This window comes from Colletotrichum acutatum (genome assembly GCF_030867785.1).
Source record: "Colletotrichum acutatum strain CBS 112980 chromosome Unknown BDZ83scaffold_17, whole genome shotgun sequence".
NCBI lineage: Eukaryota > Fungi > Ascomycota > Sordariomycetes > Glomerellales > Glomerellaceae > Colletotrichum > Colletotrichum acutatum.
Genome location: NW_026849011.1, coordinates 88,812 through 114,194, shown reverse-complemented (window position 1 = coordinate 114,194; position 25,383 = coordinate 88,812). Strand labels below are relative to the sequence as shown.

Here is a 25,383-nt window from a genome sequence, read left to right as displayed (position 1 = left end):
TAGCGAAAACCTGTCGTCAATGTTGAAGACTAGGTTGAGGTTGGGAAGCGTGTTGTGGTTGTATTTTGCGGAGCGCAAGGGCGCGTCGAGGCGTGATATCGATGAGGGTATCCGTGGTCGTCGGTCCCGGCAGTGGATATCGGCGAGTGTGTATGAATGAATACACACGACGTCCTCAGATGAGTAGAAGTGGTTTTTGGTAAGGAAAACGTTTGGTATCCCCTTCTCTCACTCTACATTGCGGGACGCAAAGGAATGGGCAGCCAAGCAATCAGAGAAAAGAGGAAAGGCGAGGAAATGATGCGATGGGAGGAAGATGGGACGTTGAAGTTGGTTTCAATCAATCCAAATCCCAATCCAAAGCACCTACTGGGAGCCAAGACTGGAGTAAGAAGAGCTTGAGACAAGCCGACGACTAGACCAGGTGGCTGTCTTGGTAGTGATGTATCCGTTCGGTACGGCCTGGGAAAGAGGGACCTTGGGGGCAAATGAGCGAAGTCCAGGACGACAGAGAGAGGACGGGATGAAGAGGAGGTTTTGCCCCTTGTCACGTCTCCTCTGTGTTGAGCATTTCGAGTGGGAGGCGGCGGTTGTGCCATGCCATGCCATGGTCTAGAAAAGGTGAGTGAGAGTTTGGATCTCCCACATGTGGTGCCAAGAAGGAGGCAGTGCAGAGAAGTACACCTCATTGGACGGAGGGAAGGTCCGTACAGGGGTAAGCCGGTGTACTTTGTACTGGGAGCGCTGCTACTCCGTTTGCGGATTAGCTTGCCCGTCGTTGCTGGAAGGGGTCCCAGTAGCTTGTCAGGAGAAAGAAGCCCATCAACGCCGTACACTTCATGTCTCGACACCTCCGACGATCTGTGTGAAGCTACCTCCCACTACATACGGAGCCTGGCTCGCTCTCTCCTCATCACCAGAAGGTGGGAAGATCCACCCGGCCCCGTGTGGGGCAAGTTCCCATTTCACACGGTACGCTGCCAAGGCCAAATGTACCTTTTTTTTTTTTTTTCCTTCCCTTCCATCCTTCCTTTTGTACGGAGTAGACTCGTACCTAACGAATACACAATATTCGTACACACCCTGACAGTGGCAGTGACGCCCTTTCCAGCCAAGTCCTTCAAATTCATTCCATCAGAACAGACCATCGTCATTGCTTTTTCCAAGGGTTCGGTCCCTTGAGACGTTCACATTCTGATTCGAGAAAATGACGGCAGCCGAATCGGCTATATTTCCAATATCCCGATTCCCCCGTTCCCCAGACATTGGATTCGTCTTGCTGCTGACTTTACAGCTTGTCAAACTTCATTCCTCAACTTACTACAGACACTCCAAACATCCAGGCGGTTACCACTGTTACCCTGCCCATATATGATGCGTAACCAGGTGGACTTATTGGCCAAGGGTATTTTGCTTGGAACAGGCCATGAATCAGGACGACAACGCGACGACTGCATAGCAATGAGCATATGTCCTCTTATCAAATCCAACGGATACCTCTCGCTCCACAAGTCCACCGTCGGCGCTACCTCGACTTTGACAGGAGCGTTTCCATAATCCTTACGGAGCACGCAGCACGCATCTGCTTCATTTGTTTCGACATCGTGTTTCTTTGCCGCTGCGGCACCGACTCTTGTAGAACCCCATGCGAATGCTGCGTAGGCACTCCTCGTACTTCGTACAAAGTCCCACCAATCAATTGGTCATGGGTCTTGCACTCGTACCCTCAAGAACCGACCTCCATCCTCGAGGCTGAGCGCCAGATTGACTCCCGACGCCCGGCGGCTATTGAACAATCTGTCTAGCAACGAAGGAATCAAGCTCTCTTTTGAAGATCCCAAACGAGGTCTGGCTCGCCTTGGCTGATACTGTTAGTCGCCTCACGGATAAGCAACTTGAATCATCGATGAACCTAAGACTAGCGTCTTCTGAATCTGCGACTAGAAGAGCAGAGCAGCACAAGTTGACCCCGTCTATTGACTCCCGTACAAGCCCAGCATCTCGATAAGATCTGATCCCGCCATCATGGTAGTCTTCAACATGGCCGTCTACTTAGGTCCTGGCAAAGTAACTGGAACCTATCGAATCCAAAACACTCACAGTGCGACAATGTGTTCGATCGGGCCAGACGTGCGGGTGGGATGGCAGGCTGCAGTGGCCCAAGATTGACAGCCAGAACAGCATCCTGCAGTACAAAGCTTTTACATTTCCAATAATCGACCAATTTATTACTCTGTAAGTCCCCTTCTCCCGTGCCGCATCTTCTCTCTCTTGGTCTGATACACAACGGCGGCTTTTCCGTCGTCTGGTGGCTTCCAAGGCTCTTCCATGCGGTGCTGAAGCAGGCGTTCTCGGAAGGCATACCGGCCATCCACGTCGAACATAGCGCTTTCGCTTTCTTTCACACACATGTGCCGTATCACATCTAGATGATTGTGCCTTGCCTCTTGTCTGGTCTGGTCCGGGGTACCGGGGATCATGGGCATACCACAAAGCAAGGACGTGCCTTGTCGAGCGAGTTCGGACCATCGCGTTCCAGCAAGCCGTCTCGGAAGAGATGAGATAGACGTTGCATCACAAACCGCATCTACCATTTACGCAGTAGACCACTCTGCGGGATACCTCGCGGTGCGCCTCGGCAATGGATTTTGCAAATCTCACACTCACATTGCCTGACCTGCCATGGACAGAAATGGCGCCAATAACTAGACAGAGATATGGCGACATTGACCATCCTGTTCTGTTCTACGGCGGTGAACTGGCTCGTCGGGATGTGCGCGGTGGCTTGCCCAGTCTGGCAGGTCGGGACCGGTTGTTTGATAATAACAAGCAGCAGAAAGTGCACCAACAAATCAACCATCCGCCGGCTGAGGTGGTGTCCGCTAGGTGGTCTGTCTCTCTTTCAAGACCGACGTCAGGAACGTTACACTATTCGTACTGTCTCTATAATACTGCGTACGTGACTACGAATCCAAAGTACCGGCTCGAGGTTCAAAGTTCAACGGCGGGGCAACGCAGCGACAGATGCCAAAACGCCAAGACAAATTTTCATGCCAACGCTCGATGGGGCTCTTTGGGATTGCACTTGAACCTGCATGGCTTGTCCCTTACCTTATCTCAAGGTTGGACAAGGTCAGGGTTTGCACAAGATGTGCGCCGACGCTCGCCTCAACTAAATTCCATCGTTTGGAATTCCACGAACTTTTCCAAAGTTGCAAAGTTGCATTGATTGTATGGATATTTGCGCGACAGCTTTTCCTTTTTTTCCGCACCTCTTCTCGGTCTACCTTGAAGGGCGGCACGCCGGCCACACCACTATCGCCGCACAAGACCAAAAGAGGCACCGCAGCCAGGCTCCTACTCGACGATCATGCATAATGACGAGCGACTTGATTCCTAGTCGCAGCTCTCACGTTAGATGGAACGCCCCTCCTCAGATTCGAGAAGGATGGTGTGGCTTACTCCGAGTTGATCGCGCACATCTGACGTCTTACATGAACGGTCTTACTTGGAGCTTCTTCTTCTTCTTCTTCAACACTGCAATTCCTCTCAACCCCGCAGAAGACAGGCCTAGCATCATTATCAAGTATGTCTCAATCATTATTGGGAGATATGCATGCTGCAGGCGTACTTCGGAGGCACAAGTCCGGGAAGTGGGTGGGCATTGAATTCTAGGCGAGCGAAACCTTTTACAGTTCAAACTTGCCTTCGGAGTATTTGGATCCAATTTCTTGACCATGATTCTACAGTGGAAGAAATGTAGCACGGAGTACGGGCCCAGACCAGAGGAGTAACAAGCAAGCACCAGCTGGATTGACGACCACCCGCGATTTTCATCGCAGACCCGAATTCCCTCAGCAGCTGTCATTGTCAATGAGTAACAAGAGGCGAACCGAACCGCTTGGCATCCATAAGCAAGATGATGCCAAGGCCAAAGTTGCCAAATTACGACAGTGGCCGCGTCTGTTCAAGGATGAACAATAAGACGGCAGGTTCTCTGATTCATGCCGGATGGGACGTTTCTCCTATTCCACAGAGGGCGCAAGAGTTCAGAGTTGCAGTTGGGTTCTCCAGCGCAATCTTGGCCTGCTCCGCTTGTTTGTTTTGGCGCCCTGGACACGTTGGCTCTGCCTCGAATACCAATTACCATCCCGTGCTCCCCTCGCACCGGAATGGCGGGTGCCCACTACTTAATTCCGTTACCGACATGAGAGGCATCGGGGCCCTGGCCGAATCGGACGGGCATGGGCCACCCGTGGGACGTGGGTGAAGGAGACAGCGCCACGAAGGTCCAGACTTTTGCGTCTTCGAGTCTTTGAGTCCTTTTCTGGAACTCCACATCCCAGCTTCCCGCGAATGCCAGAAACCTGCTGTTTCTCCATGCTCGGCCTTACCTTGTCGGCTGCTCTCTTCCCTTGTTGGCCCCGGGCACACGATGCCATATCATGCCATACTTTGGAAGCTTGGATTCGTGCCCGTTCTCGGTTACCGCTCTGGGCGTGCCCCAGATGCCCGGTCTCTTGACTCAAAGTGAGTTGATTCGCTTAGCAGGGTTTCCTTCTCTGCATTGTCATCATCATTCCGGTACTTGATCTCCCGGCCCTAACCCTTGAGAAACCGATCTTGACCTGTGGAATGCTTGAACGCCTAGATGTGCAATAGTGCCCACAAAAATGCCTGCCGCCGTCTTTCTACCTACACAGTAGTGTGCGTCAGTGGGTGTCCTGCCGCGGCAACCCAGTTCTGGTGAAGGCCTAACAAAGACAAACCCATTCATCTCACAACTTTTGACATCAGCCTCTGGATGCCTGACCGCAGTCCGATTCCCAAGAAACTAGCCGCCCTAGACTCAGTAGCCTCAAAGCCTTGAAAAAAGGGCAGAATTTCCAAACAGCCGACGAATCCGCGGTCACGGCCAGCTCCAAACTGTGGTCAACCTAGGAGTACCACAGCTTTGCTCTGGTTGCTTGTCTCCCAACCATCCGAGAGCCGACGAAACATCAACATCCAACAATCAGCCAATGCCGTCTAGCACCGTCCACCATCCGACCCGAGGCCTCTTGACCTCCGCATCTTGCCCCGCACCACGCAAAGCTGCCGGCGGTATGGAGGACGTTCACACATTTGGATTCGGTCCAATCAGCCAGCAACTCAAAAAAAAGAAAGAGTCAACTATAGAAGACACAAACCTTATCGTTTGTCGTCCGAAGGGCCAGTATGCTTCTTGACTCGCCAGCTAAGCAGAGTCCCCAAGAGACTTCAAACTACCTTTCCTGTCCACTACGGTAGTTGTCTTCCAACTGAGCCGGAGGTGGCCTTCCAAGCTGTCAAGTTTCATCAACGACATCGGACCCCAGCTGACCCGCTCGGTTCCCCCCTCTCAGACTCCCAACTTGTGATATTCAGCTTGACCTGGTCACCCTTTCTAGATGCTAGATTCAGGTCTAGACTCTTTCAAACTCAACACAACCACAACCACAGCTGCCGATGAATGTGAGCGGCCAAGATTGAAGCACAAGAGTCCACCTTGCCCCCTCATTTTGCTACCTACCGCCCGCCCGCCTGCCGGACTAGACTGAAATATGTTCTCCGCTATATCTCGCAGCGGCAAGGTATCATTTAGTAGTTTATCTCTGCACGACCAACCGGCTCGCGCGCCGTCATCAACAGACGTCGATCGAATGAGGCTGAGCAGCTTCGGAGCGTGGGAGCGAAACTCTCTCGGCAACCACTGCAACCCAGAAACTCCTTGATACCCTATCATTCAAACGAGGGAATGAGAAACATCGGGTCAGCCTGCGGGTGGCGATCTGATACTCAACCCTCAAAGACAACTTGAGGCTCCCTCATGACCCATAGGCTCTCTCCTAAACCTCAGATTTTCAACTCCATCGGCGGCCTCTGCAGCTGGGAAAAAAAGACGTCGTGTTCATTGACACTTTCTCCATATCGAATACGCGCCTTAACCAACAAGTCTCGGCTGGGGCCTCCCTTTGCGACACTCAGCCAATCGAAGAGGCAACCCGGTTCAGTAGGTATATCCCAGGCCAGTCATTGAGGCTGTGCTCGCCGGGCCCAAGATGTTTCACTGCAGCCAACCACGTGGTGGTGTGTAGTAACCCACAATGTCTGACGACCCGTGGTGAAATTCAACCTGGTGTCACCGAAACAAACCCGTCGACACAATCTTCCCAGACTTGCTCGTTCTCGCAGCGCGCGCCGCGCAATACTATTGTCCGGGATTCGCGAATTGTTGTGTGTGTATGTGTGTAACAGTGTGAGAGGGCGTGGCGTCAGTTTGCCTTCCCGCCCTCAATGGGGCTTGCGGGGCCGCAAGCGATAAGCGGTCAGCCTACAGTCCGAAATGTCCGGCTATAGAAACCAACTTACTACAGCTTATTTGGATGATCATATGAAGAAAACCTCATCCAAACTTCTTCTCAAGTGAAAGTGGACATTCGATGACACAATAACCAAGGAGCGTTCTGTGTGAGAAAGAGAGAACGAGAAAAAAAACATGGTTTGGTTGTGCGTGTGTACTTTGCACTACCCCTTCTTGGCAACGCTTGGCAAACGTTTAGATACTGTGCTTGCATGCAGCAATGCCTCCATCGCCGAGGAGTTTTTTCCTTTAAAAAAAGAATAAAGCCAAGTCGTTGTGCTTCCCTTAGTTCCCGCAAGACTTGGCATGCCATGGAGCATTGGCAAGGCGTTAGAGGGAGATCGTTACGTCTTGGCAATTTGCGACATCACGGGGATTACATGGCACGATGATTTCTATCTCGACGACTGCTAAGGTAGTGAATTTTGAAAAATCTAGCCCAAGGTCTTTTTCTTCAACTTTTCTTCTTCTTCTTGGAAGAATGGGGGAAGTGCCTCGTCTGCCTGCCGAGACATTGCGTGATGGTCTGGTAATGTTTCCGATGGTATAGCATTGTGGTGGACATTTGTTATTCTTGGTGTTTCTGAATTTGATATGCGCGTAACGTATATCGGTACTCTCTACTTTTTTGTGTATCTGCCTTGCCTTTTGTTTCCAAAATGCCATCCGTGACTACCGGCGCCCCGGTCTCAAGTCCAATCCCAAGAAGGGAAGCCGGAGTGTTCAACAGAGGGGAAAAAACGCCTTACCGTCTGCCCAAATCAACCCGTCTAACATGGACCATGTCTCCATCTGCAGTAGCACCATCACCACTTGTAGTAGCAGGCTCAACACCAAAGAACCCACCAACAGCCTTCCTCAACGTCTCCTCCCAGAACCCGGCCACCACGCCCATGAGGTCTCCGCCCGTCTGCTTGAAGTCCGGGAACGAATTCACCTCGAGCAGCCAGGGCCTAGCCTCCTCGTCGACGAGGAAATCCAGCCCAAACACCTCAAAGGCGTTTCCCAACGGCTGGAAATGGATCGTCATCTCCCGCGCCGCGGCTTCAAAGACGTCGCCCGTGACGTCGCATATCCGCTCAAAGATGCGGTCCGCTGTGGCGGCGGGGAGGCCAGAGGAAGACGAAACGAGGTCCCAGAATTGCTTCACGGGCGGCAAGGCAGACTCGCCTCCTCCTTGTAGGCAGGTATTCGTCAGGTGGCCGTCCAGGTCGGCGTCCTCCCACGGCGCGCGGTAGGTCTTTCCCGCGAAGAGCGCCAGCATCGGCTTGTAGACGTAGACGTCGAGGCTCCCGACGCAGAGAACGTACGTGCGGATGTGGAACTTTCGGGCGTCGGAGGGCAGGAGAAGCGGCGGGTGGATGTACGGCTGGGCGACGAAGTGGCGGAGGTGCGAGGTCGTGATGTAGTCACCCCCTCCAGATTCTCCTTCGCGTCCACCAGCCGCAGCAGTGTTTCCTTCGTTTTCGTCTTCGTCTTCGTCATCGCTGTCAGGCCTCTCCTCCTCCCACTCATCAAAAATACCCTGCAACTCCTCCATCGAGCTAAATAGCCGAATCCCCTGCCCGCGATCACTCATCCCCGGCTTCAGGATCCACCACTCCTTTTCACTCTCCTCTTCAATCCCTTCGTTCTTGTCCATGCTCTCCCGCAGATCAAACGCCTCGACAAGCGCGTCGTCGAGAAACTCGGCGTAGTCCACCTCAAAGTGCTCCCCGCGCTTGACGTGCGTCTTGAGGGAGGAGGAAGGGTGCTTGGCGATCCAGTGGTCCACCGTCGACGACAGGTAGTGTTTTCTGATGAGGGCTTTTCGGATGACGTAGCTGTTTACGAGGGACGTGGTCGGGTGCGCGGCGACGTGGTCAAAGTCGAGGGACTCGTAGGGCGCGATATGGAGGATCTTTGTGTCGGGCGAGGGGAGATTGGCTGCGAGTTTCGCGGCGTTTTCCGCGTCTTCGTCGGCGGCGGTTTCCTGTGGCGTGGGGAGGAGAGAGTATGCCCCGGGGAAGAGGCGTTCCATGGCCTCGAGGATGAGCGGTTGGACGTACGGGTCCTCGTAGTTGATGATGGCGTGGAACTTTGGGTTCGCGGCAGTCGTCGCCGTCGCCGTGGTGTCAGTGGTCGACTGCTGTTGGGCACCAAAGGTGGAACTTCGCATGGGGAGTCTGGTCGACGAGCGAGTGACTTCTGCTTCAGCCTTTGCGGCGGGCGCCTCAGCTTGTGGGCTGTCACTACAGATAAGAAAAGACGTAAGAAAATGCCTCTCTTGTGATTTATTGTCTTCTCCAAAAGCGACTGAGAGCAGTAAGAGTACATGCCGAGCTTGCCCCCAAGAGGAGTCCCTCTATATGTCATGTCGTCTCTTTCATCTCTAGCTGTTTACGCTTCATGCATTCGTGTAATAACGTGTCCTGACATCCTACCCCGGCTACATCGCCATGTCACGCTCTCTCTCTGTCTTTGTATCTCTTTCTCGCTGATACAGTGCTCAAGCGCACCTACATCTCTTCAAATATCAAGGGCTCACTTACAGAATCAACTCCTTCTGATGGAGTTCCTGGGCAGCATGCCAGAAGTTGGCCTTCAGGGGCGTCACACTGTGGGTAGTTAGCATCCGCACTTCCAAGGAGGCTTCAAGTTCATCAATATCAGGTCGTAGCATCACATACCTCGTGTAGCCCTCCTTGACAGCCCATCCATCGTTTCCAGGAGCAGCCTCCTCAACGCTCTGATAGACATCTGTGAATCTCGGCGCCCACTTGAAATGTTTGTGTCGATGGCCCTTGGCAACTTCACCTCCAGCCTTTGCCTCTTCGCCTTGCTTCGGCTCCTCAGCAGACGTCTCCCCAAACGCGCCCTCTCGAATCTTCTCCTCCTCCTCATCCTTGTCGCCAGCATCGCCCTCAATCTCCTGGAAACAGCTGCCATCGCGCCAGTAGTTCTGCAGCATGTTCGTAAAGTACGTCTTGTGCGTCTCGACACCCTCGACCAGGGGTACGTTAACGCTGTACAGGTCCACCTCGTCACCCGCAGGCCACTGCTGGTACAACTTCTCAATGACCTTGACCGAGTGCCGCGCGGCGCCCTCAATGATGACAGGGTCGTGGTTCCGCGAGAAGAAGGCGTAGCTCAGCGCAATCGCCTTACTCTTACACACCGCGGCTTCGAGGGCGCCGCCCAGCGTGCCGGAGCTCAGCGCGAACACGGCCGTCGTGTTGCGGCCGTAGTTGGGGCCGCTGACGACCAGGTCGACGGGCCCGCGCTCCTGGAAGAAGTGGTGCAGGCCGATCTGCACGCACGACGCCGGGGTGCCGTCGACGAGGATCCACTCGTCGTCGGCGCCGTTGGCAGAGGGCCGGGTCGTGGTCGTGCCCTCGGTGCCGAAAAGTCCCTCTGTGGAGGGGCGGTAGTAGAGCGGCTTGACGGTCTGGCCGATCATGTGTGCCTTGCCGATCCAGGAGCGCTGGGTGTGCGGGAGGCAGACGGAGACGACATGGCCGGCTTGCTGGAGCTGGTGGACGAGGGAGTGGACGTAGGGGGAGGAGTGAGGTGATGGCGGGCCGTCGTCATTGGTGAGGAGGATGTGCATGGTGAGAGCTGGCGTATGCTTTGCGCTGTTGAAGTGAGTCGAGTTGAGGTGAGTTGAAGGTTGGTTGGTAAGGTGAGGTCTGAAAAGGGAGTTGAAAGTCAAAAAGATTTCGGAGTTGAGGAAATTGCCCCGCGGCAAGACGTGGATGGCGGGTCTTGGCTTAACACTAAGGTGCTAGATGACCACGAGACTCTTTGAGCACGAGTTCGAAACTTTAGACAAAAGTCACTTGATGTCGTGAACACCAGTAAATGCTATGACTTTCAAGGTGTGGAAGATGAATTGCCACCTAGTAAGTGAGTTCCTGGATGAAGGAACTCGAGACAGACTCTCAGAGCGCAAAGTGGGATGGAGGGGTTGCAATAGTGGGGCAAGTTGACGTCTGCTGGACACGGAAGGATACCCGGTGCCCGCTCTCGGAAGGGAACGGCACCTCCAGCCAACGTCGGGCCTTCCCACATCACCGACGTGGTCAGGCTCTTTCTTGGCTTACATGACCATCCGGGGTGAACGATTCATCGCAAGAGTATTCTCTAGCTGTACATAATGTTACGAACTTGTTTGTGATCGAGATTCACTTCAAAATTCACAGGCAGTTCAGAGACGCAATGATGCTATGTAAAATCGTTCTTGTTGTTCGTGTTGTCCTGGTCTGCAGACTTTTGAGAGCTGATCGCAGCCCCCTTCCTACACGCAATCTCAGCCCTTGGTGGAAGGCTTAATAAACGCCGTAATCCCAATCCTTCCTCGCAGGCTTTACAAATCTGATCCCATGCCCAGTGAAACAAAAAGTCTACCCTAGTGAGAAAAAGGGCACCTGGCTGAGGATACCGCTGGTATCCCGCAGCCACTTTTTCCCTTGTCCAGAGAGTGAAGTGAAGTAACCATTACACAAAATCCTATCGAGAATTGTGCTTTCCTCCACCCATAATCCTGATCGAAGCCAAGTAATGACCCAGACTCCAAGTCGCTGGGTCGCGCAACGATCGATACTCAAAGATGAATTAATCGTACAAGTATGAAATCAAGTACGAGTTCGCTTAGGAGCAGAAGCTTCGAGCTCGTCGCCCGCGCGCTTTGTAGCACTGCTTCCATGGCGGCTCTTGACACGCGGCCAGTCGTCAAAGGGACTCGCACGAGTCTTGCGTTTGATCGGTGAAGCTTCTTCCGCCTTCAATCCCGAGCGGGTGGTGCGTCTGGTCGACGGTGGGGTTGCGACCGTCTGGCCAAACTTGGGTGCCTTGGGAGTTGCTGGAGCCTCTTCCTCGATCTCGGCCGGGGTCTCTGGCGCTTCCTCAACCTCGTCGTTGTCGTCGTCCTCGAGATGGTGATCTTCGATGTCGGTAATAGCTTCCTCTTCCTCGAGAGTGATACCTGTCGCAGGGGCCTTAGCTGCGACAGGGAAAAGTAGGCGCGGCTTGATGGCAGAACGCGTGAGCGGTCTACGAAGGCAAGATTCGCTTGAGCTGCCCTCTTCGTCGTCTTCATCTTCGGGCTCAGCGAACTTGCGGAAGATCTTCTTTCCACGGCTGTGATGGCGGTTAGCGGAATTCTTTCCTTTCCCTTGCAGATGCGCGAGTCGACTTACAAAACATACACCATGCCGTCCTCACGCTGAAGCGCATCGTCAACGCCTTGCGCTGCTTCTCCTGGAATCGCGACTTTGCGCTTGCTGCGGCGGCGCGGTGGCTCTCTGTCGACGGTGACGCTATCGCCATAAAACGGGTTTTCCACGCTGGAATCGGGCACAGGAATGCGGTCTTGCGAATCGGTGAAGATCTCGATTTTCTCTTCTACTTCGGTGGCCGTGAAGCTCTCCAACGAATTGCCGGAATACTTCTTCGGGGTGCGCTTTTTCTTGGGTGTAACCATCGTCTCGTCGTTTGCGAATAGATTGCGCGCGACCGACTTGATGTGCGCAGTTTGCTTCTCAGTAGGTGCCTTCTTTGGCGTCTTGGCTGGAGTGGGCAGCATACCGCTGCGACGAGTCGAGGCGGTGTGGTTCGATTGGCGATCCATCCTGTCAATACCCAGCGACGACGCAGCGTGCGATGAGCTGTCGGCGGTTAAGAAGCCAGAAGCGCGGCGAACGGAATCTTGGGCAGGTTGGCGCTTCTTTTGAGGTGTAGGGGCAGGCGACATGATGGCTGCGGCGGCGGAAGGTGCGATCGGCTTGCGAGTTGATCGAGGAGGAGTGCGGTGAGTTGGTGGTTGCGGAGAAGGAGTTCGGTTTGCAGCTCGACGAGATGAAATACGTGCCGACTTGCGAGGAGAATAAGGCTCCCAGTTGTCGCTCCAGCCGTGTCTGGGTGTCGGTGGTGTGCGAATGGAAGGAGGAGGTGAAGGTGTTGATGCTGCGAAGGCGGTGGCCATTGTGTCGAAAAGGGCAGGCAGGCAGCCCGGGTCGTCTAGTGGTGGTGTACCGTTCCTTCCTATTCAGATTTCTTTGACTTTAATTGCGCATGCAACTTTTGATCAAGGTGAGAAGGCGCGCGTATCGTTTTTTTTCTTTCTTTTTTAGCGTCGGGTTGTGGTTGCCGCCAAGGTGAGGTGGTGATGATGTTGGAGGGGGATAAGATGATGTAGGTAAAAGACTCTTAATGGACTCCGGCAATCAGAGTATCAAGAGATGAAGCGACCTGATGAGTTCGAATAATACTAAGCAACTGCACAGAGGTTAAAACGGTTCAGTTTGTGATGTCTCTGGTTGCTCTGGCTACAGGTGATGTAAGTGAGAAGTGGATGTGTGGAATGGGATGGATGATGTTCGTGATCATGGGGCGGCAGTTGGGATGCAAAAGGAAATGGTCTCAAAAAACGTGGGAAGAGGCTGGAGGCTGGGAAATGTAGAGGCTGGGGACGGGATGAGGTGAGGGTGAGCCGAGCGTTTTGCAGCGCACCAGCCCCAGCCCCCCCGTTTTACACCTGCACCTCACCACTCAAGCCTCATTTCTCTCTTCAAATTAAGCGAACCCCACCACAGCAGCGGGGACGCGTCGACTACTCAGGAGACGCGAATTTTCGCGTAAAATCAACAGCGCTCGAATGAGCGAGCACTGTCACTACCCAGGTCCATACTTCCATTATGACTTGAGCTGTTGTAGTAAAGCACAGGCCATTTTACACCTAATCGCACCTGTAGTACCGCAGTGTCCCCACTCCTGAGTGCCCCTCACTCGTTGCATCCCACATTTTCCCCCAAGCGGCCGGACACCTCTAAACCAAAAGTCTTGATCCATCAACAAATAACGTCACACTCCATCTTGCGCCGCGCTTCCTGACGGTAGGTTAGACAAGCTAGACCACGCTTCAAACGGACGTCCTCTCATCCAAGTCTGGATCGACAATCGCCAAATAAGGCAAAGCCACAACCTATCTGTAGCTGCAACCGAACACCAAGTGCCCCTACTACCATGGCAGACTACACCGACGATTCCATCACGGAGGACATATGGGCATCCCCTGACCCCGAGGGCAGAGGTGCACCTCCCTCCGAGCGGCCCGAAACCCCTAGAACACCAAAGACCCCCAAGACACCAAAGACGCCCGCAAACCAGACCCAGAACGTCCCTTATGACAGAGAGGCTTCTTTGCGGAAAGAATTGGAGGGAGTGCGGAACATCAATGCTGCTATTGAAGGCATAATCAGCACCCTTGACAAGGCCAAGGGCAACATGAATGTGCGCCGCCCTGCGAGAAGCTTCTTTGATGTAAAACCAGCTGACCTCGCCCGCGCCCTCTAGACTGTTGGCAGCACCGTGTCAAACGCATCCACCCTCCTCAACACCTGGACCCGAATCCTCTCCCAAACCGAACACAATCAGCGACTCATTCTAAACCCCAACTGGCAAGGTGCAAGTAACGACTTGGTACAACTGGAGGCAGAGACTCTACAGAAGCAGCAGCTTGCCGAGAGACGGGCGGCTGAAGAGGAGAGGCGGCGCGAGGCGGCTCGTCGGAAGAGAGAGGAGGAAGACGAAGAGCGACAGAGACAGGCGGCAGTCGGCAGTGCACCACGTGGCCGGGGAGTTTCTCGTGGGCGTGTGCGAGGCACCTCTTCGACGACCCGCGGACACAGCTACTCGACTAGCACGTCGAGGATCGGCAGAGGCGCGGCGAGCGTTCGCGGTGGCTATCGGGGGCGTGCTAGAGGTACGGAGTAAGGGGACGATACATTTTGTTTGTGAACCAGTACCGATACCCAACAATGAATGCATTCAAACGGTTGGCCGCCGGCTAGCCTATTTCTTCTTGAAGAAGTCGCTCATCTTTTTCATACCTGTGGTGTTGACCTTGCTCAAGGCCTTCACGCCTCGCGTTTGGCTGGCCTTCTTCTTCTTTTCCTCTTCCATCTTGCGCTTCTTCTCAGCGCGGGCCTCCTCCTCTTCCTCGTCGAGCATGCGCTTCCTCGAGTAGTCAGCCATCGAGCGGGACGAGGCAGCTTCTGCGCGAAGCTTGGTGAGTTGGACCAAATATTCGTCCAATGGCGAGAAGTCGACACCCGAAGTTTCCTTGTCGTTAAGGAGCTTCTTAAGAATCAACGACATGCTTGGCGCAACATAGCTCGAGCAGATGAAGCTGAAGGCAACCTTGAGCCGTTGCAAGCTGGTCACCTCGGCGGATGCTTGGATAGCACTAACGACGGTTTCTTCGGATGGTTGTCCATCGACAGACGTGGCTGCTGTGGAAGCATTGGATGCTGCTGAGGCTTTGCTGTCGACAGTTGAGACGGATGACTGGGATTCGCCAGATTCGTTCGAGGCTGTTGACGTATTCGCCTCGTTCGCAGCCACTTCCACCTTGGCAGCTTGTGACTTCTGAACTTGAATAGGAGCTTCCAAGACTTTCTTGACAAACTTCTCGTCCATGCTGGCAGGAAGCCCCTTGGAACTCATAGACCGTGCCTTTGCCAGAATCTCAAGGACAAGCTTCTTCTCGCTCAGCCGGTACATCTTCTCATCGCCAGCGTCGACCGTATCACACACAACTTCCATGCGTGACTCGAGGAGCGCTCTCGTCTTGGGGCATCGCAGAGCTTCGGACATGTGAGAAGACGAAGTCGAGACTGCATCGAAGTGGTCGTCGCTGGAAAGGAACAGTCGCTTCGTGTCTATTGGCTTCGCGGTGCCAAACAGGCCTGGAACGAGGAGGAATAGAGGGTCCACGGCTGTCGCGACGAAAAGGTCGGCGCCATTGGTGACTTGGGCTTCAAGCCGAGATTCGTCCTTTACGTCTGACTCCTCCAGCGTGCCAGCGGGTATCTCAATCATCCAGCTCCTTGGTGTGGTCTTCGGCGCAGCAACCTTTGTGAACTCATAGATGCCTGTCTCCGGGCAAAGCAGGTAGCGGGTGGGCTTGGAGTAGCGAGGGTTGGGAAGAGAGACTATGCGAGCCTCACGGGTAGCTTTATGGGGGATTATGAACAGCTGAGGAGCACTTGACGACTCTTCGGGTAGCGTGTATTTGGCCGTCGAAGAGGCATTGCTCAACTCGGTCTTTGCCGCCGGTGCGGCTTTGGTCGCTCTTGTTCTTGCCATGACGAAGATGGTGTGTGTATACGAATTAGGTTGATAATGTTCAAGGAGTGATTTGCATCAAAACAGACCAATTGACCCAGAAAGAACGAAAATCGATTGTGTGAGAGGTGTAAAGAAAGATCTGGTGGTGCGTTGAAGGTTGAATGGGAACAGCCAAGCTGATGGTAGTCAAAAGTGAGTGGGACGAAGATACCTGGTACTTTCCTCTGAGATCGGTCGTCTTTGGACTTGGAACTTAATAGGACCCTTTCTGTCTGTGCTGTGCCTTCACGCGACGACGCGCCAGGTTCAATTAGAAAGTGGATCGCGTCGTCTGGGGCTTGACGCGACCACAGCCAATGGTAACATGGCAAAGCCATCCACTACTCCACGTCAAACTCCTCTTCTCAGGCTAGTCTGACCAGGCTTATCGTGACGACGAGGTTCAGATGCGACAATTCGATAACGATTTCGAGGCATTCTTACCGCACTACCTTATTCGCACTCTTGCTTTATTTTGTTTTAGGCGGTCATTTGGCTCACCAACTTCGACGTCACTCCTTTAGCCGCATCTCACGCCCTTCTCATCGGTCGCTATCGTCTCCTTTTCTTTGTCCGCTTGCTGTTTATTTGCCAGCACAGACCCCTCGTCTCGACTTTCATTCGAGTCTTGCGCCAGACGAAGCTGACAAGGCCGGCTGGCGGGTCATGGGCTTGTGGCGTTAAAGCTCCATCAAGCGGTCTTTTCCGGAAGGCGGACTGGACATACGACAGCTACACCCTCGACTGCACCATTGTGATACCCCGGCAAGATGCCTCCTGGTTCGTAATGAATGGACATTGTGAAACGATCAACATCATAACATCAACGTAGCCCCCCCGCCCGACGAGCCTCAATGGCCTCCCCGATCTCCTCACGAAGCCCTCATTAGCACCCCGAGCGGTCGCGAGCGCCTCAGACGTCTCCAAAATCGAGGATCACCCTCTCCTTCGCCGCTGAAGAGGGGGCGAGCGAACTCCACATTATCTACACGATCGGCGAATTTGATCGACGAAATGGACGACCAGGAGGATGAGGATGAGGAGACACTTCAGTTGAAGTTACAGGAGATTCAGGCAAGATTAAAGTTGAAGAAGTTGCAGAGCGCAAGAGAAAGGACGGAAGCAGCTCCATCGACTCAAACGCGACCAACCTCGAAAGGTTTTGGAGTTGGCCGGGCACTATCCCGACCTGAACCCCAGGCCACCATCGAGGTGCCTGTGTCTCCAATCCGAAAGACTCAGCCCGTACCACCGAAAGCATCGCCGACCCGGGTTGCGCTTGGGATCGACAAAGAGATCAAGAGAGCACCAAGTGTGTTGCGCAGGAATACAAATCCTCAAGATGGGCAGCAGCAGTTCGGCGGTTATCTTCAAAGGTCACGAACTCCTGCGCAACAAGAGATCTCACGGCCACTGAGCTTCAATGAGAGGCTGGCTGCAGCAAGAACACAAGAAGTTGATCGCCAGGGCTTGAGGGAAAGAGTCCAAAAGGTCAGATCGGAAACCTTTGATATTGGGCAGAAGGAGATTGAGCAGTTCAAGGAAAAGGCAATCGACATTCCCGAGCAAGAGGAAGCTGCGCCTAGTTTCTCCAGAGATGAGATCCTTGGTGGAATGAGCAGAGCAGAACCCAACCAGCGCAAGCTAGACGCGATACCTGCGCTTCCAGCACCATCATCCTCCAAATATGACGATGACCCGCAAGGTCTCTACGAGCCTCCACCGGACTGGATGATGGCTGGAAAAAAACCACAGAGACCGAAGAACGTCGCGCCAGCAGACGTGCCAGAGGCCGAAGCATCGGCATTCGAACCGTATTCTAGCTTTCATCTCTCGCAGCGCATTCTTCCCCACCAAGTCTTGACAAGGACTCTGTCCGGGAAGAAGATATTCAAGTTGCCCGACTTGCTGCGGAAGGTCAAGGCTCCAGAGTTTCAGCTTCCAGATATAGAGCAGGACATTGTTGTCTTCGCCGTCGTCGCAAAGAAGTCAGAACCCCGCTCTCACAAGCCTCGGGCTGACCAAAATGGCAAGCAATCAGACCGAGGGAAGTACATGGTCGTCACATTATGCGATCTGAAGTGGGAGCTTGAGCTTTTTCTCTTCAATTCGGGATTCACCCGATTTTGGAAGCTCACAGAAGGCACAGTGCTGGCAATTCTGAACCCGACCATTATGCCTCCTCCAGTTGGCCGGGAAGCCACTGGCAAGTTCAGTCTAGTCATCAACTCCGATGCTGACACAATTATGGAGATTGGAAAGGCCCGAGATTTGGGATTTTGCAAATCCATCAAGAAAGATGGTGAATTCTGCAACTCCTGGGTCAACAAGAAACGAACCGAGTTTTGCGAATTTCATACCAACGAGGCTGTCTCCAAGCAGCGAGCAAGCCGCATGGAGGTCAACACAATGGATTTTGGCGGTGTTGGAGAGAAGTTCAAGTGGAAATCGAGACAGCTCGTTAATCCGGAGCCAGAGAAAAAATCAGGGAAATACGACCGAGAAACACATAGCCATTGGTTCGCTACGAAATCAATGAGTTCTGCATCACTCATTGACGGAGGCCAGGCACTGATGGACAGGAGAGAAAAGGAGGAGAATCTGAAAAGAAGGATGATTGCCCAAGAACGCGAGAGGGGCATCATGTCGCGTCTGAGTAAGATCGGCGCCGGCACTGGAAAGGAGTACATGCAACAAACAGACCGCAACCGTAATCCTACTTCCGGGTCAAGCTTGTCGTCATCCTCGTCAGCTTCGAACGTACTCGGGGCGCGACAGAAGCCTGATATGAAGAGTTTAGGCATCATGCCGAGGAATAGGGAACTAGCCCTTCATCTCAGCCCTATCAAACGCAAGAGACCACAGAGCGCACAGTCCAGCTCCTCGGTCGGGGCGCCGTCGTCGGCGACGGCCACGACAGGGGTAAAGACGGGTTTTGGATGGGGCGGCAACCTCAAGGACAAGCTCGCCAAGATGAAGGAAGGCGAAAAGCTGAATAGCGATAAGCCGCCAGTAAGGAAGAAGACGAGATTCGTGACGGAGAAGGGAATTCGCGAGGCTGGGAGGGAGAGTCTGGGTATGGACCTGCCGCAGGCGGTTTCTTTTGAAGATGACGATGACGACGATTTGATTATTGTGTGAAAGCAGCATCTTTTTGGGAACGGGTTCATGCGAAGGCGACACCGGTTGGACGGGCGGAACGGGAAGGCATGGGCTTGAGGTTACACAGGAAGTTTTCCATATGACTCCTGGATGGAGTCCGCTTGAAGCGATCACCGTTACCAAATTCAGGTTACAGAAAAGGGTTTCAAGACAGAATATCATGTCAAAAAAGACACTATTTTGATCACAGTCTGGTCGTTTATTTAGTATTTCGTGTGATCACACCTGGCTAAGGTAAGGTATAGTAAATTGCCTCTCTCTGCGTTACATCAATGATAAGACCGAGGAAGCGTATCCATCGCTATTTAGCTTCACTTGAGCATATGATCCTCATCAGGGCGATATCTGAGGATTACACGGGGAGGTGAATGTGACTTCCTTGAAATGCCTCTCATTCACCATTCAGCTTCTTGTAACTCGTCTCTCTAGCCATAAATCGTCAATCATACTCAGTATCTTCACCAAGAGAGTCCTAAGCTGTCTCCTTTATACATCAGAAGCCAATAAACCTTTGACTCTCCCTGGTAAGAGCACTCCAAAACAACAAACATCACACAACAAAATGAAAAGACAACATGCTACCCTGCCCGGGCTACGGGCCGCGGCAGTCGCTCTTCTTGCCGCTCGAAACGTAAAAGCTACCGAAAAAGTCTTCTGCGCCAACGCAGAAAACATCGTGGTTCACCACAAGAGCTGCGATGACCCCCCCCCCCCGCGGCACCTTCTTCTTGTTCGCCGGTGAGGAGGACCGCATGATTGGCAGCGCCGTCGATCCAAAGGTCGTCGATCTATACGACAGTGCTGATTTTATCGACCGCAAGTACGCTAAAGAGCAGCGTGAGCTACAAGAACGAGACTTGGAGTCAAGAGGCTTTGGAAGTGTGACGCCACGGGTGTGCGGTAGCTAGATTGACAGTGAGAAGAACAATTGGAAGCAGAGAATAAGGAAAGAGGAACCGGCAAAAGAAGGGGCCAAAAGAAAACCAAAAAGAAGCTGCCTGTGGCCTTATGTAGGACCACCAAATTCGAACTCGCGCTCTTGCCGAAACCAGGCATTACCTTCCATCACTAGGTCATATACACACCAGGCGGTGCTTCTTGCCTTACCACTGCGAGTGAATTGAATATAGGGCCTCGGTGACTATTGTGTTGTATTCCATGCGAGCATACTGCGAAATATGAGCATCTGAGTATACGTGTGTGAATATCATATGCGGACCCCTACTGTCAGGTCTTCGACACAGCTACATAGCTCGGCGGTCTTGCCTCTTTACTCTTCCCCCAATCAGACTCTTTATCTCCCAGCGTCAGTTCCAATGTCTTCCCCTGACTGAAGAACTCATGTCCGATCCAACTCTTGGTATACGCCTCCCCGTCCAGCTTGGCACTCTGCACGTAGATGTTCTTGTACGCAGCATCGAACCCGACACATTTAATGGTGGCACTCTTCCCCGTAACCGGACTTTTAACACTAACTTCCTCAAAGAACGGCGGCGTAATGAGATACACGTTCTGTCCTGCGACCGGGAATAGGCCCATGACGGAAAATGCAAGGAAAGCCCCCATTGCGCCCGAGTCGTCGTTACCTGGCAACCCGCCACGCGAGGAGTTGAAGGCCGAGGGGATGTACTTGTGGATGCGTTCCGCTGAGAGGCCTGGGCGACCGGCGTAGTGGTAGAGATATACAGTCAAGAATACGGGTTCATTGGAGATGTCGGCTAGTGGCGATGCGTGGAAGTAACTGAGGCGGGAGACGAAGGCATCATCGCCGCCCATAAAATCGATGAGGGTTGACGTGGAGTGGGAAACGATACTGGAGACATATCAGCTAGATTGCAATCGTAACTAGTCGTAGGAGGGTACTGACAATTGATATTGCCAGATGCTCGCCTCGAACGTCTCGCTCGGATTTGTCGTCAGAGAGCAGAACCCGGCGAGATTCGAGCAAGCTATGGGATCTTGGAAGCCCCACGTTCCATTCATGTACTTGGGTTGGAAGAAGCCAGAGAATCCGGTGTCGGTGCCATTGATCAAAGATTTCTGGTCTGCTTTCCACAGATTCTGCCAGTTCATGCTTCTCGAGATGTACTTATCGTGTAATTGGCCCTCTCCTAGTCCCTGAGCTAGAGTCGCAAGGCAGTAGTCGTTGTAAGAGTATTCTAAAGTCCTCGTCACGCTCCGTGAATTTGTACCGAACCCAATTGGATCAAAGTCTAGATACGGGATATAGTTGAGGGTCTTCCAGCTTGTGAGGCCGCCGCGTCCCTCATACGACCACTCCAAGGGCTCGTCCTCGGCGTCTTTTGTTATGGCCGCGAGGGCCACCTTCCAGTCTATCGAGGTCAAGTTTTTGACGTACGAGTCAACAATGACGACGTCGGCGTTGGAGCCTCCTTGAGTCCAGCCTTTGCAGAGAGACATGCGGCAGTCTGGCAGCCAGCCTTCGTGCTTGTAGATGTCGAGCATGGAGTTTACCATTTGCGCCTGAGCTGCCGGGTCGATAACGGTAAGCAGAGGGTGCTGGGCACGAAAGCTGTCCCACATGCTGCATATGGTTAGAAAAGGAGAGCTGGAGACATGGAATGGATGCTTGCCAGTAAAATGAATCAAAGTAAGGGATCCCGCTATCCCAATGCGGATTCTCACCAGTATAGTTCTGAGGAGAAATCATGTTACGGTATAAGCCGCTCCAGAAACTCTTTTGCAAGTCTTCCGTTGCGCCAGCCGCCTTGACTGAAATGGGGCTCAGTTTCTCTCTCCAGGCATCCTTTGCTGTCTTCACCAGCGTGTCAAAGTTGTTCAGCGGATCCGGTATCTCCTTCTCTGCGTTGCGGCATGCCTGATCACTGCTCTTGAACGAGACTCCCACCCTGGCCGTAATAGTGTCGTTGGCCAGCTCCTTAAAGCGCACGAAGCCGCCGCCCTCGAGATAAAACAGGTTGAAACCTCTTGTGATGAACAGCTCCTTGGGCTCGTTACCAGCTCTGTTATTGACCCATACCCCAGTATCAAAGACCTTGGCTCCAAAGAAGTCGACGCAGTAGTGAAGCTCGTAAGACCCAGCACCGAAGCTAGGCAGGAATGTCCCGTTTCCAAACATTCGCCCTGTGGGTGTGTCGACCTTGATTGACGCATTCTGCCTACTCGCCCAAAGATCCGTCAAGTCCAACAGCACGAGAGGGTGCTCGTTTCCGCCGCTCGGGAACTTGAATCGCATGAGCGCCGCGTGCTCAGATACCGTCATGTCCGCCTTCACGCCAGACGCCAGCTCGACAGAGAAGTAGCCCGGCTCGGCGATAGTCTTATTCACGTCATGCTGCGTTGCCCGATCTCCGATGCGGAATCTACAGTTGTTGAGCTCGTCGCCGGGGCAGATCTGCGGGAAGAGCGGGAAGTTGCCCAAGCTGGGGTTTCCGCCGGTACCGCTGTCGTGGACGATACTGAAGCCGGTGATGTTGCTCCCGTCGGTCGAATAGCCACCCGTCTTCTCCCCGTCGACATCGGCTACGGCCTTGGCGAGGCCGTACGGTAGTGTCGCCCCGGCGAAGACGTTCCCGCCGCGTTGAGAGCCGATCAAGGGGTCCACGAAGGCCAGGGGATCAAAAGATTGGCAATATCCCGCCTCTACGAAGGCAATGAGTGATGCAAGGAAGCGCATGGTTTTACATGCGACGAGAGCACCGCGGGGATAAATGGACAAACTAATTCTAGAACGACATTCCCGAAGCTACGCCGTTTGTGTCGAAGTTGAGATTTGGATTTCCGACTGAGCCTTCAGAGAGCTCGATTTCATTTCCTTCCATTGCCTTGCCTCATGCATGATGACCGGACGGCAATCCCGGCCGCAACATCGTCCGACTTGATTAGCAAACTTTAGTTCTTGACCCCGCACAAAGGCTCTATGCGGTAGGTGGTACTAGGTTCGACGATCCCGTGTGGAAGATCACGGGAATAAAATGAACGTTACATAGAGTGGTTAGCTCAATTGCATCGTTTGGTTCAAGCCGGAATATGGGCAGGGCTTCGCGGGGTCTAAAAAGCTGAGATATGGTACAACCGACACTGTCCTTCTTGTCATTCTCCCTGCTACGCATAGGTACTTGCCCGCTCGCTTCCCGTGCTGAATGCCAAATGCAGCGCCGTACATGGCGTTGGATGATTTCGTAGAATCTTCATCATTGGATCCGTCCGGGATACTGGACGGCACTTGTTCGATGAGTTGATTCAGTCGAGCGCTAACGAACGGCAGAGACCGAAGTCTCACATACCTGCATCGATATGGGAGAGAATGACAAGTGATAGGGGAAGGCTAAACTCAAAAGACAACCCAGAAAAGCGAAGACTAATATATACAATAGGCTGAAGTGAAGCTGGGTTATTTTGACACACCTTCATGTTCATAGGTCTGGAAGATGGTGAAATGCGCGAGGTGTTTATAGAATGTTTCTGGAAACCATCTTGTTTGAAGCTACGGAGTGATCTTCCTGTGGGACCGCACACTGTCAGGCCCCTAGCTCGTGACAGTTACAGGGATAGCACGGCCCCGACACTCCTGATAGGTCCCGTTCATGTCTCGTTCGCAGCTTCTGGCAGCTCTCTCTCTCTCTCTCGTCCCTCTCTACATTTTGTAAGTGGCTCAATATTACTCAGTCCACGTAGTCAGACTGGCAGTATGACAATGACTTTACATAAGTTTATAAGTCCACACGAGGGAGAAGCAATCGTCCGAACGCTAGGCCCATCCATATCAGACGAACTCAATGAACTAAAACGAGACGTTTGGAAGAGCCCCTTGGGAGGTTGTGCGCCCGAAACACTCCATGCTCCAGCTTAGCCCCCGGAAAATCACCCCGTGCAAGATGGAGAAGGACACCTGGAACTTTGAAGTTTAACGACTTCAACTCCACCTCACGGGGTTTTCGCTCTTAATCTTGCCTCTTACCACAATCTCACATTGAAGCCGGCTTCATTTCATACTCTATTCAGTATTCTTCACTCTATATGTCTGCAAGTGTGCAAAGGTTGAGAATCTAGGACCCATTGGCAAGCTAGGTATCCGCCACGATGCTGGACATCTACCAAATCAACCTCGCCGGCCTCCTCCTCGCCTGCGGCGTTCTCTTCGCGTCGGGAAGCCAAGACAAATCCAACACCTCCAAGAAAGATGAGAAGAAAAGTTCTCAGCAGAAGCCAAAGCAGACAGGCTCTCAATGGGCCTTCTACGTCGTCTACGCCCTCGTAATGGGTTCAGACTGGCTGCAGGTAGCTCGCCTCTCATTCTTCAGTTCTAAGGACCGGACCTCCTGACCTGGCTACACTAGGGACCGTTTCTGTACTCTCTTTACAAGAATGAGCACCAAATCTCCGCAGATTTCGTGCCAACACTCTTCACAACAGGCTTCGTCTCCGGCGCTGTGGCCGGCTACTTCATCGGCTCACTAGCCGACCGCCACGGCCGCAAGGCCAGCTGCCTCTTCTTCTGCGCCGCATACGCGCTCTCCTGCATTCTCACCACGATACCCAGTGTCCCATTGCTCTTCATCGGGCGCGTACTCGGCGGCTTGGGAACGAGTCTCTTGTTCAGCGTCTTTGAGAGCTGGATGGTGACGGATTTCCATGCCCGCCATCTGAGCGAGAAGGGCATGGACCTCTCGCGGACGTTCGGTCTGATGAGCACTGTCAACAGCATTGTCGCGATTGTGAGCGGTGTGGTGAGCGAGTGGCTCGTCTCCGTGACTGGGACGCGCAAGTCGCCATTTTTGGCCAGTGTCGGGCTGCTGGTCGTTGCTGCTGGTGTTATTGCCAGTCAATGGGTACGTTGCAACATCTCATCGTATACTATTGCTACTTTCTGACTGATTGGGTGTGAAGGACGAGAACTATGGCTCGGCAGGTCAAGCCTCTTCATCGGAAAAGTCCAACACCAACAAACCTAGTCTTTGGGCCACAATGACGGACAAGCGCGTTCTCACAATCGGCCTCGCCTCAACCATGTTTGAAGGCTCAATGTACCTCTTTGTAGTACTGTGGTCCCCGGTTCTCGTCTCGGCCTCATCCTCACCCGAGACACTGCCATACGGCATCATCTTCGCCTCCTTCATGGCCTCGACCCTCCTCGCCTCTCTCCTGTACCCCCGCCTGCTGGCCCTCGTCTCCACGCCATCCCGGCTGCTGCTATCGGTCCTGTTCGCCGCCAACGCCGTATTCTTCGCTCTCGGAACGGGTGCTCCTCGCGCGGAGCAAGTCACCTTTTGGCTCTTCTGCCTGTTCGAAGCTTGCGTCGGGTTGTATTTCCCCTCGATGGGGTACCTCAAGGGGAAAGTCGTCGATGACGGTGTCAGGGCACAGGTGTACGGTGTCCTCAGAATCCCGCTCAATGTCTTTGTGGTTGTGAGCTTGATGTTCAGCAGCGATGGGCAGGCTGGCAAGGTGTTTCTCGTCTGTGGCATGCTGCTCCAGGCGAGTTGTGGCGCGCTGTGGCTCATGGGTGGACAGGATGTGTAGGTAGCTATCAGTTACATTATCGCCTTCGTGCGGCAGTCTTCTCGTTTTCAATTAGAAATTGTCTTGCCTTGCCCTTGACATGAACAAGAACTTTTATGCCATAGCCCTAGCCGCTAGTCCGACGTGCAAAGATATCCCCATCCTCACCAACTGACGTCTACTTAAGCGCCCGTAAGACACATCAGACG

The 25,383-nt window shown here is 53.3% G+C and overlaps 7 protein-coding genes across 7 annotated transcripts; 3 read left to right on the top strand and 4 right to left on the bottom strand.

Moving 5' to 3' along the window:
- Positions 1–7,127: 7,127 nt before the first annotated feature.
- Positions 7,128–9,971, bottom strand: BDZ83DRAFT_717024 (5'/3'-nucleotidase sure; the record flags this gene model as incomplete). Its single annotated transcript, XM_060511904.1, has 3 exons — positions 7,128–8,613; positions 8,914–8,979; positions 9,052–9,971. The coding sequence occupies 3 exons, from the start codon at positions 9,969–9,971 to the stop codon at positions 7,128–7,130; spliced, it is 2,472 nt and encodes an 823-aa protein (XP_060368460.1).
- Positions 9,972–10,558: 587 nt separating this feature from the next.
- On the bottom strand, positions 10,559–12,794 carry BDZ83DRAFT_609098 (uncharacterized protein). The gene is made up of 2 exons (XM_060507512.1): positions 11,560–12,794; positions 10,559–11,500 (listed from the first exon to the last, which is right to left on the bottom strand). Exons 1-2 carry the CDS (start codon positions 12,342–12,344, stop codon positions 10,996–10,998), a joined length of 1,290 nt encoding a protein of 429 aa, XP_060368459.1. The 5' UTR covers positions 12,345–12,794; the 3' UTR covers positions 10,559–10,995.
- Positions 12,795–13,384: 590 nt separating this feature from the next.
- Positions 13,385–14,134, top strand: BDZ83DRAFT_749120 (DASH complex subunit Duo1-domain-containing protein; the record flags this gene model as incomplete). Its single annotated transcript, XM_060513721.1, has 2 exons — positions 13,385–13,651; positions 13,715–14,134. 2 exons carry the CDS (start codon positions 13,385–13,387, stop codon positions 14,132–14,134), a joined length of 687 nt encoding a protein of 228 aa, XP_060368458.1.
- A 78-nt stretch (positions 14,135–14,212) lies between these two features.
- BDZ83DRAFT_570390 (ribonuclease H2, subunit B) lies at positions 14,213–15,508 on the bottom strand (the record flags this gene model as incomplete). Its single annotated transcript, XM_060504299.1, has 1 exon — positions 14,213–15,508. One exon carries the CDS (start codon positions 15,506–15,508, stop codon positions 14,213–14,215), a length of 1,296 nt encoding a protein of 431 aa, XP_060368457.1.
- Positions 15,509–15,892: 384 nt separating this feature from the next.
- BDZ83DRAFT_609094 (primase zinc finger protein) lies at positions 15,893–18,951 on the top strand. The gene is made up of 2 exons (XM_060507511.1): positions 15,893–16,309; positions 16,362–18,951. The coding sequence occupies exons 1-2, from the start codon at positions 16,300–16,302 to the stop codon at positions 18,668–18,670; spliced, it is 2,319 nt and encodes a 772-aa protein (XP_060368456.1). The 5' UTR covers positions 15,893–16,299; the 3' UTR covers positions 18,671–18,951.
- An 875-nt stretch (positions 18,952–19,826) lies between these two features.
- Positions 19,827–22,563, bottom strand: BDZ83DRAFT_126510 (family 92 glycosyl hydrolase). The gene is made up of 3 exons (XM_060501188.1): positions 21,286–22,563; positions 20,559–21,236; positions 19,827–20,504 (listed from the first exon to the last, which is right to left on the bottom strand). Exons 1-3 carry the CDS (start codon positions 22,347–22,349, stop codon positions 19,919–19,921), a joined length of 2,328 nt encoding a protein of 775 aa, XP_060368455.1. The 5' UTR covers positions 22,350–22,563; the 3' UTR covers positions 19,827–19,918.
- Positions 22,564–23,296: 733 nt separating this feature from the next.
- BDZ83DRAFT_609090 (major facilitator superfamily transporter) lies at positions 23,297–25,295 on the top strand. The gene is made up of 3 exons (XM_060507510.1): positions 23,297–23,953; positions 24,013–24,504; positions 24,563–25,295. Exons 1-3 carry the CDS (start codon positions 23,756–23,758, stop codon positions 25,193–25,195), a joined length of 1,323 nt encoding a protein of 440 aa, XP_060368454.1. The 5' UTR covers positions 23,297–23,755; the 3' UTR covers positions 25,196–25,295.
- The last annotated feature ends 88 nt before the right edge of the window (positions 25,296–25,383 follow it).